Raw genomic sequence first — 11,018 nt, forward strand, 5'->3', positions numbered from 1 at the left:
TCTGTAACGACTGTGGTGTATTCGTTCAAGTCCGTTGCCGAGTCCCTGAACATTGCCCAGTCTACAGACCCCAAACAGTCCTGGAGTTGTTCCTCTGCCCTCCCCCCCCCCCCCCCCCCCCCCGACCAGCTCTGTACTGTCCTCACTTCTGGGGGTGCGCTCTTCAATTGCTGCCTGTAGGCAGGAAGAAGCAGCACCGCGGTATGGTCTGATTTACCGAAGTGAGGGCGAGGGATAGAATGATAGGCATTCTTGATGGTGGTGTAGCAGTGGTCGAGGGTGTTAGGTCCTCTGGTGCAGCAGGAGACATGTTGGTGGAAGTTGGGGATTGATTTCTTGAGGTTTGCCTTATTGAAGTCCCCAGCAATGGTGGTAAATGCCTCGGGGTAAGACGTCTGGTGTTTGTTTACCACGGCGTGCAGCTCCTCCAGTGCCAGACGGATGTCTGCCTGGGGAGGGATGTAGACCGCGGTCAGGATAACGGAGGTGAATTCCCTTGGAAGGTAGAAGGGGCGGCACTTCACCACCAGATGTTTGAGGTGTGGAGAGCAGGAGTTGGACAGGACTGCCACATCTGAGCACCACGCAGAGTTGACCATGAGGCAGACGCCCCCTCCTCTCCCTTTCCCAGTGTACGGTCCATACGGTGGATGGAGAACCCTTCAGGCTGGACCGCTGAGTCTGGGGTGCTGGGGATGAGCCATGTCTCTGTGAAACAGAACACAGAGCATTCCCTCAGCTCCCTTTGATAAAGCAGCCTTGCCCTTAAGTCCTCCACTTTGTTTTCAAGCGACTGTACGTTGGCCAGTAGGATAGTGGGGAGAGGGGGCCAAAGTCCCCTGCGCTTCATTCTGACCTGAAATCCTGCCCGTCGGCCACGTTTCCAGACACAATGGAGGCTTCCCCTTTATTTCCAGGTACTGTACTTGCTGTACCTGCTGTTTCTGCGAACCTGAGCTGGAACGGGGAGTCCCTCAAAGTCGGCAGCTCCAGCTTCATTGTTCTTGGAAGATCCAGCCCGTCGGCTCTGGAGGTCGTCCCGGAGTTTCCACGTATCGTACCTGTGCTTCTCCGTCGGGTCGGGTGATTTCCAGCGAGCGTGGGAAAGTTCAAAGTCCGGGCTCCCACAGCTGCGGGAGATCGCGAAATCGCAAGAGCCTTCAGGTGCCCAAACAGCTTGTCCGAAACGGCACCGATTTCTGCCATTTCCCTGATCCATGTGAGTCGATGGAAGTTGTAGGTAAACCTTTTATGTTCTGGTGCTTCGCAAAAGTCGCCGCAGGCAGGCGCCATCTTGACCTTGAAGGACCAGGGTAACTGCAGAGCGTGGAAGATGGTGGGAGAAATGGGAGTGCACTGGGGTGCTCAGGAAATAAAGAGGGGGTATTGAATGTGTTACTTGATGTTGGAGAATTAAATGTTCATACCATTGGGCTGTAATCTATCCAAGCAGAATATGAGGCGCTGTTCCTCCAGTAATGGGGAAGGCCCAGGACAGAAATGTGTAGGAAGGAACTGCGGATGCTGGTTTAATCCGTAGAAAGACACAAATACTGCAGTGGGACAGGCAGCATCTCTGGAGAGAAGAAATGGTGAAGTTTCGGGTCGAAACCCTTCTTCAGGTCTCGACCCAAAACTTCACCCATTCCTTCTCTCCAGAGATGCTGCCTGTCCCACTGAGTTACTCCAGCATTTTGTGCCCATCCCAGGACATAAAGGTTGGAATGGGAATGAGAAGAGGTTAAAATGGTTAGCAACCAAGAGATCCAGTCGGCCTTGGCGGATGGAGTGCAATTGTTCACTAAAACAGTCCCCTAGTCTAAGCTTGATTTTCACAATTTATCTGCAGTTTCTTGTGTCTGGTTGTAGGTCTTACTAATGTGATTTACCTTTTCTTAACACTGACAGAATGTTTTAAAATAGATGTTAAACAAAAGTGGCGCTACATTTTTGTTTGCACAATGAGCAAACCGACAAATAGTTAAGTAACCTATCAACAGTAACTAATTGGCAAGAGGCCATCCTCTTGTATTACCAAACCTATATAAAGCTGGAAAATGAGGCATCTCTCTCATTGCTGCCAAGAGGAAGAGGATTCAAGAAATCTTTCCTTACCAGAAGCGGTGAGTTATTTACAGATATTAGCAGGTAAAGAGCAAATAATGATATAGTTAGTACAACGTAAAACGTTAACCATTCACCAACCAAACTAAAACATCCAATTTAGCAGCAACAATTGATTCGTCAGTTGAATTTAAATTTGATTCACTTGCTTCAGTTATCGATTTATTACAGCATTTTCTAAAGCGTCAAATTTTGCATGTATGATCTCAAAATGTTTGGATGCTGTTGCAACAATGGAGTTAATGGAAAAGCTGAAAATCTGAAATTTGAACTTTAGGTATCCAAAACATAAAGTTAAAATCAATGTCTGTTTTAAGAATATGATTAAAAGCCTTTCTTGTGATCAGGAAGAATATAGAATCTTAATTTGAATCTGAACTTTGGGTATCCAGAGAAGTTATTTACTCTCGAGTAAGGGGAACAAATCAAAGAACGTGACACTGCAATTAAATGGAGTGCTGTTGATATCACACCTGGAATATTGTATGCAGACCTTTGTACATAAGATGGAGTATATTTGTAATAGAGGAGGTGAAACAAGAAATTAATTTCTGGAATGGGATGGGAGGGTGTGTGTGGGGGGGGGGGGGTGTTTGGGGATCTGAGTGGTGATGGGGCAAATGGTAGGAAATTGTCAAATGGGGAGACACTAAGCAGACTGAACCTTTACCCTCTGAAAGGTTGCAGTGTAAAATGAATTCATTGAAGCATTCCAAATGTTTAAAGGACTTGACAGAGTGGATGTAAAGATATATCTAAAGCCAAATGGTCACAGTCTCAAAATGAAGGTCGAGCTATTCAGTACGAAGCAGACAAGAAATGTCTTCGCCCAGGTCGTTATAAATTGTTTAACGCTGCAACTTAACAGGGGCAGGAGGCTGAGCTGCTCTGTATAATCAAGGCAGAGGTCGACAAATATTTGGACAGTGCGGGTATCACAGAATAAAGCTTCAGGAAAGCGGTGCCGAGTTAGAATGTCAACCATAAACATATTGAATAGAACAACAGGATCGCGGGACCAAATGCTGTACACCTGCCTCTATTTATTTACTTCTTATGAATTCTCCCAGGTATTTCATGCTTTTATTTTTTTAATCTCCTTCTACATTCCTGTTATTCACCTTTGTTTTCGTTATTGAGCTTCTCAGCCTCGCTGTTGCCTTGCCATGTTTTAAAAAGCATTACTCATTGATAGAATAGTTTCTAGGCAAAACAATCGGCAAGCATGCTTGATAAATTACTGCCTGGTAAAAGCTGCCTTATGTATACAAAGTAGAATTGAAAAGAATCATTGTTTGTGTTAGAAAACAAACTGGAATTGATCGATGGACTTTGTTGCACTATGAACTTATATTTTTTTTATACAGATATTTTTTGTACAGCCCACACGCAGTGGGACAGGTGGCACTGTGGCAACGTTGGTAGTGCTGCTTCACAATGCCAGAGACCCTGGTTCTCTGCACGTTCTCCCTGTTGCCACGTGGGTTTCCCACGGATATTCCAGTTTGCTCCCACATCCCAAAGACGTGCAGGTTTGCAGGTTAATTGACCCCTGTAAATTCCCCTTGGTATATAAGGAAGTAGTTGAGGAAATGGGGTAACATAAAACTAGAGTGATCAATGGTTGGAGTGGACTCGGTGGGCGGAAAAGCCTGTTTCCATGTCCAAGTGGGGCCCAGCACAAATTGGAGGAACAGCACTTGATATTTCACTTGGGCAGCTTACACCCCAGCGGTATGGACATTTTCTCTAACTTCAAGTAACCCTTGCTTTCCCTCTCTCTCCATCCATCTCCCTTCCCAGTTCTCCGATCAGTCTTACTGTCTCCGACTGCATTTTATCTCTGTTTGCTTTGTTGTTGCCTTCTCCCAGCTAACAATGATCTATTCTACATTTTTCTTGATCTCCATTCCCTTTGCCCTGTTTTCACACCTTCACACTTCCTTATCTATCTATCTCCCTCCTCCCGGACATCAGTCTGAAGAAGGGTCTCGACCCGAAACGTCACCCATTCCTTCTCTCCAGAGATGCTGCCTGTCCCACTGAGTTACTCCAGCTTTTTGTGTCTATCTTTGGTTTAAACCAGCATCTGCAGTTCCTTCATACACAGGCCTGTTTCCATACGGTCTCTCTAAAACTAAAACAAAACTAAAACATGGTAATTTTATCATGTGCTTTTAAACAGGTGATACCATCACTGCATTTCAACAATTAAAAACTACTTGGCTATAAGAAATGTGGCTTATAAGCTGTTCCAGCATTCAGTATTACATTACACAATTGTTTGTACACATGGTTTCATTACAGTCTTACTACTTTCTGTTTTACCAGTATTCTGAGAGATTGCATCATTCCCCACCCTCGCCATTTTAAAAACTAACAGGGTTTCTCCCTCTCCTAGCTTCAGTGAAGTTTTCCACCCAAAACATGATGTTACCAGCATTTTCTACTTTTATTTTAAATTTCCAGAGGTGCGGTGCTTTAAATTTCAATTATTAGTGAAGACCAAGTTATGAAAATCTTTACTTAAAAATGATTTGGCAAAAATAGACAGAACTTTGAAAGACCAATCTGGATTTGATGCATTTTCAGTTCAGTATGAATGTGACTCCATGTACATTCAGCTCGATGTGATTGATATAGACTGGGATTGGGATGAGCAGTAGTTTGGGAGCTCTTGCAAAATGTCCTCTGCTGTTCTGTAACAATTCTGTTATCTTTGGGTTTATACACTGCGTGTTGTTTATTTTCATTAACATGCTTATGTTGTAAAGAACTAACTATCAGAACATTAAAACTATTGAAGGTAGACAAAAATGATGGGGAAACTCAGCGGGTGAGGCAGCATCTATGAAGCGAAGGAAATAGGCAACGTTTCGGGTCGAGACCCTTCTTCAGACTGGTGTAACATAGAAAAGTATAGCACAGGAACAGGCTTTTCAGCCCACAATGTCTGTGCCGAACATGATGCCAAGTTAAACTCATCTCCTCTACCTGCATGTGATCCTTATCTCTTCATTCTCTGCATATTCATGTGCCTATGAGAGTTAGATAGAGCTCTAGAGAGTTAGATAGAGCTCTAGGGGCTAGTGGAGTCAAGGGATATGGGGAGAAGGCAGGCACGGGTTATTGATAGGGGACGATCAGCCATGATCACAATGAATGGCGGTGCTGGCTCGAATGGCCGAATGGCCTCCTCCTGCTCCTATTTTCTATGTTTCTATCTAAAACCCTCTTGGAAGCAAAGTTTAACTGTTGCAAAAGAGAGCCAAATGCTATCAACCACTTCTCACGATTATTTCTAATTTTATCCCAGTGAAGTAAGATGGCACAGTTCGATGCAGGTAATGTGGTGATAATGTCCCAGCCTACATCTGCCAGGCAAAACAACTGGGGCACTGGACTGTGCAGCTGTTTCGATGATGTGGGAGTATGTAAGTATGTGCATGGTTTTAGACTGTCCAGCATAGTCCCATTTAAATGTTCCATTTAATCTTCTCTTCTTTAAAACACTTTCCAAGTTGCAAGTGAAACTATACGTCAGTAGTACTTCACTGTATGATGCTTTATGAAGTGTTGAGATCATGAAATGTGTCCTATAATTGTAAAGATGTCCTTTTTGTTTCATTTCTGTAACTTTGGCCATTCCACACCCTGGAGACCCTGAATATTAAACTAGCCCACGGCGGCACATTGTGCAAACAATTCATTGTTCATTGCCCAGATTGTTAAATGTCACCACCAATCTGGTGTTCTCACCGTCACCGCCAATAGCCTGTGGCCAGCAGGATCCCTTTGTTAATGTGGGCATCTCGGCATGTATGATCCAACCCTGCAGCCTTGCTCCGCTGATTGAACAGCATTACTCTGATAAGGAATGATACAGGGGGGGCATTGGCGTTTGTTTTCAGCATTGACTATCTGATGCCCCGTTCACACAACCAGCTCCAAGTGTTGAGTTCTGGTCAGATTCGATAACTGTAAGTCATCAGGTATGAGATGTTAGTACTTCTAATAGAAGAGATGGTTTACCTGGATTTTCAGAAGGCCTTCGTCGATAAGATGCTGCATGTGAGGCTGCTAATGAAAATGTGAGCCCATGGTATCAGATGGAAGATACGAGCAGGTTGGCCGGTTGGCAGAAGGCAAAGAGTGGCAATAAAGGGGGCTTTTTCTGGTTGACTGCCAGTAACTAGCGGAGTTCCGCAGGGGTCTGAGCTGAGGCCGTTACTCTTCACGGTGTACATGATTTGGATGAGGGAATTGAAGGTTTTGTGGCAAAGGTTGCAGATTGTACAAAGATATACGTGGAGGGGCAGGTAGGGTAGGGAAAGCAGGGACTCTGCAGAATGACTTGGACATGTTGGGGGAGTGGGATGAGGTGACAGATGAGGCAAAGTGTGGAGTCATGTATTTTGGTAGTAGAAATAAAGGTGTAGACTATTTTCTAAATGGGGAGAGAATTCAGAACTTAGAGGTGCAAAGGGACCTGGCAATGCTGGTGCAGGATTCCCAAAAAGTTCATTTGCAAGTTGAATTGGTAGTATGGAAGGTGAAAGCAATGCTAATATTTATTTCAAGAGTGCTACAATACAAAAACGGGGATGTAATGCTGAGGCTCTATAAGGTGCTGCTCAGGCTGCATTTGGAATTTTGTGAGCCGGTTTGGGCCCCATATCTGAGGAAGAATAAGCTGGCATTGGAGAAGGTCCAGAGGAGGTTGATTCCAGAAATAATTGATTCCAGGAATAATTGAGTTAACTTATGATGAACATTTGAAGGCACTGGGCCTGTGCTCGCTGGAGTTTAGAAGGATGAGGGGATATCTCATTGAGACTTACCGAATAGTTAAAGGCCTGGATAGAGTGAATGTGGAGAGGATGTTTCCACTAGTGAGGGAGTCTAGGACCAAAGGCCATTTCCTCAGAATAAAATGACGTACCTTTAGAAAAGAGATTAAAATGAATTTCTTCAGGTAGATGGTGGTGAATCTGTGGAATTCATTGCCACAGTTGGCTGCGGAAGCCAAGTCAATGGCTATTTTTAAGGCGAAGATTGACAGATTCTTGATTAGTAAAGGGTAGTCAGGGGTTATGGGGAGAAGGCAGGAGAATGGGGTTGAGAGGGAAAGATAGATCTGCCATGATTGAATGGTGGAGTAGACTTGATGGGCCAAATGGCCTAATTCTGCTCCTAGAACATATGAACTGCTTGCTGCCTGATTATTTCTAGGTTGCTGTGGGATGTTCTGTACAATTTGCCTTGGCTGTCAGATTGCAGGGGACATGAACGAGTGTTGTCTGTGTGGGACTTCCATGGCTATGAGAACCCTCATCAGGACAAAGTACTACATAACTGTAAGTAGATCTGATTTAAAAAAATGAGAACATGAAATAAAATGTCCAGAAACCCATACTTTTTATAGATAAAATGTTTAATATCCTAGAGATTTATTCTATGTAAATATTTATTGGTTCCATAAAATAATTTGGGGATAACTCCAGAGTATTCAATTCCTGTCAAGTCTCCATTATTAACCCCCTAATTCGTTGATCTCTTGTCATGGTTCTTACCTTGGATGCCATCTTCCATCTTGTCAACACAGCAACAATTGTGGAGAATCCAATTATTGTCACTTTGCTCCTGTGCTGTAATCATTAAACTCATTCTCATTTAATCAGCTCCTCCATAAATGGTTCAACCTGCAAATGGTGCAGTTCACCCCGATGGCCTTTCGACACCTTGCTACCGTCAAATGTAGAACACAGGCCCTTTGCCGCACGATATCTGGGCTCAATTTGAGTCCAAATTCAAATAATCCCTTCTGCCTGCATGTGATCCATATCTCTCCATTTGCTGCATATCCACGTGTCTGTCTAAAAGTTGTATTAACACCACTATTATATCTGCTTTCACTATCACCCCTCCCGACACGTTCCACTCTGCAAAATAACTTGCCATGTAAACTCACCTTAAAGCTATGCCCCCGAGCCTTTGACATTTCCACTCTGAGACAAAGATTCTCACTGTCTACGTCATCTTTGCCTTTCATAATTTTCTAAACTTCTATCAGGTCTTGGCATCCGACACTCCAGAGAAAACAATCCAAGTTTGTTCAACCTCTCCTTATAAGTAATACCAGCAGCATCCTAATAAGCTTTCTCCCAAGTCTCCATTTCCTTTCATCAGAAATGCAGGGAATACTCCAAATGTGGCCTAACTAAGATTTTATAAAGCTGCAACATCACTTCCTGACCTTTATAATGCTCTTACTGATGAAGATGAGTATACAATATGCATCCATTCCCACTCCATCTCCATCTCAAGGAGCTGTGGACTTGGACCCCAAGATTCCTCTGTATATCGGTACACATGATTAAAAAACTAAACTCAAACTCAGATTGTAACATCATAGGACTCAACAAATGTTTCATCAATTTTAACACACTAATCAACAGTAATAACATTTCAATATGCTGCTGAGATTATACCCAATGTATTTGCATAAATAATAATAGGCAGCAAAATTACAAGGGATGTCATTAGATAGACAAAAATGCTGGAGAAACTCAGCGGGTGAAGCAGCATCTATTTTCCTTCGCTTCATAGATGATGTCTCACCCGCTGAGTTTCTCCAGCATTTTTGTCTACCTTCGAATTTCCAGCATCTGCACTTCTTTCTTAAGCAATGGGTGTCATTATGCGGATGTTGAAGGTTGTGTAGCAATAAAATGTTATATGGTCATGAAAGAGTGGTGGGTGTCTGGAACGAACTGGTGGAGTTTGAAAGGCTTTTAGATAGGCACGTGAATATGCAGGGAATGGAGGGATAGGGATCACGTGCAGGGATAGGGATTAATTTAATTAGTCCTGTCCTGTATTGTTCTCCATTAATGCTTATGTGTAAAACCTTGTGTTATTGCTCTTTTACAGGGAAGTCTCTGTAACGATTGGCTGGTAAGCATGTGTTGCCTCCCGTGTTCTCTCTGCCAACTTAAAAGGGAACTAAACAGTCATCACTGATATGATCAGTGTTCATCGCACGTACATTGCATTTCATGTGGTAAGTTGAGGCAGTCAGATTCTGCTGTGTAAGAATAGACTAAAGACTTAAGCAGAATGCTTATTCATTTTTACATGTTTTTCTTTCACTTTTTTTCCATAGGGGGTTTTTGAAAAAATATGTATTTTTTAATATCTGGGTGTTGTTGAGGCTAGTGGCACAGTGGTGCCGCTGGCAGAGCTGCTGCCTCACAACACTAGAGACCCGGGTTTGATCATGACCTTGGGTGCCATCTGTGTGGAGTTTGCATGTTCTCCCTGTGACTGAATGGGGTTCCTCCTGGTGCTCTGGTTTCCTCCCATGTCCCAAAGGCTTGGGGGTTTGTGGGTTTAATGGCCTCTCTAAATTGTCCCCGGTGTGTAGTGCATAGATGAGGAAGTGGGATAACATAGAACTGGTGTGAAGGGGTTATTGATGGTCGGTATTGTCTCGCTGGGCCATATGGCCCGTTTCCATTCTTTATCTTTCAATCAATCAATCTATTTCTAATTGTGATGTGGAGATGATGGTGATCCGAAATCAGTATTTTCTAGATTTAATTTGCATTTGTTACCCATCTACACAGAAATCTGAAACTAATTCCCAAAATTGATGATTTATGCTGTTGGTTTTTCATATTAACACCTAATTATCTTTTACAGGGATATCATTGGCAGAACAACTGAAATGACCAGAATGACGATATAAAGAGGATTGATTGATATTGTATGTGTTGAATGTCACTGGCTCCAATTCATGGATTCTTCAGAAGAGAAATGTCTTTAGCAATGTACTGTCTCCCTTTCAGCCTGAAAAACTGGTCTATCTTCATAATGGCATCACTAGAACATGCAAAAATACAATATATGGGCCTCTATTGTGTACTTTTACCATTTTCTGATAGTGCAGTTCTGATATTCGTTAATCTGCTGTATTTTTGCATTTAAATAAAAAAATAGGAGCTTGCAACCTCTTATATTTAATTGATTGAAAGGTATTGCATGGAACAGGCCCTATCAGCCTACCACGTGCACGCTGACCATCGATCGCCCGTTCACACTAGTTCTACGCTATCCCACTTTTGCATCCACTCTCTACACAATAAAAGCAATTTTACAGTGACCTATTAACCTGCAAACCCACATAAAATTTCCGATTTGGGAATGGGAGGAAATCGGAGCACCTGGAGGAAACCCTCGCAGTCACAGGGAGAAGATGTAAACTCCACACAGATAGCATCGAGGTCAGGATCAAGCCCAGGTATCTCTGGCGCTGTGAGGCAGCAGCTCTACCTTAATGCACTTCTGCTCAGTAACCTTTCAATAGTAGGTTATTCTATGCCGACATCAGTAAATAGTTCCCCTCCACCAACACACTCATCCATCCGCCTACCTGGACTTGTTCTCACATTAAACAATACTGCAGATGTTGGTTGATGCTGATGACGGGTCCTGAAGTGAAACATCAAGTATCCATGATCTCTAGAGAAGTTGCGTGTCTGGCTAAGTTGCTCCAGCACTTTGTTTCCTCACATCTAATAACTTCTCCTTCAACTCCACACATTCTCCCCAGATCAAAGATCATGGGCACTCACATTGATGATTCATGGGGAAGAAAGTATAACTACGAGGAATTTCTTCTTTAAGGCTGTTTGTAGCACACGTACAGGTTACTCCCTTGCTCCAGTGGAGGAGCAGAGGAATCAATAAATGTTTGATGTTGTAATATCATGTAAAATGTTAGAGCAAAGGCAAAGATGCAGAAAAGGACATAGTGCTGGAGTAACTCCGCAGGTCAGGCAGCATCTCTGGAAAGCATAGATCGGTGACATTTCGGCTTGGGAACTTTCTTC

General features: G+C 43.3%; 1 protein-coding gene across 2 annotated transcripts; it reads left to right on the forward strand.

Moving 5' to 3' along the window:
- The first annotated feature begins 1,942 nt into the window (after positions 1 to 1,942).
- LOC116972500 (placenta-specific gene 8 protein-like) lies at positions 1,943 to 10,139 on the forward strand. Of its 2 annotated transcripts, none has more exons than XM_033020322.1 (5): positions 1,943 to 2,123; positions 5,441 to 5,558; positions 7,357 to 7,481; positions 9,058 to 9,187; positions 9,829 to 10,139. In XM_033020322.1, the coding sequence occupies exons 2-4, from the start codon at positions 5,450 to 5,452 to the stop codon at positions 9,145 to 9,147; spliced, it is 324 nt and encodes a 107-aa protein (XP_032876213.1). In that variant the 5' UTR covers positions 1,943 to 2,123; positions 5,441 to 5,449; the 3' UTR covers positions 9,148 to 9,187; positions 9,829 to 10,139. The 2 variants fall into 2 exon arrangements, with proteins under 2 accessions (XP_032876213.1, XP_032876280.1); XM_033020389.1 differs by having other exon boundaries at positions 2,093 to 2,148.
- Positions 10,140 to 11,018: the final 879 nt, after the last annotated feature.

This window comes from Amblyraja radiata, chromosome 1 (assembly GCF_010909765.2).
Source record: "Amblyraja radiata isolate CabotCenter1 chromosome 1, sAmbRad1.1.pri, whole genome shotgun sequence".
NCBI lineage: Eukaryota > Metazoa > Chordata > Chondrichthyes > Rajiformes > Rajidae > Amblyraja > Amblyraja radiata.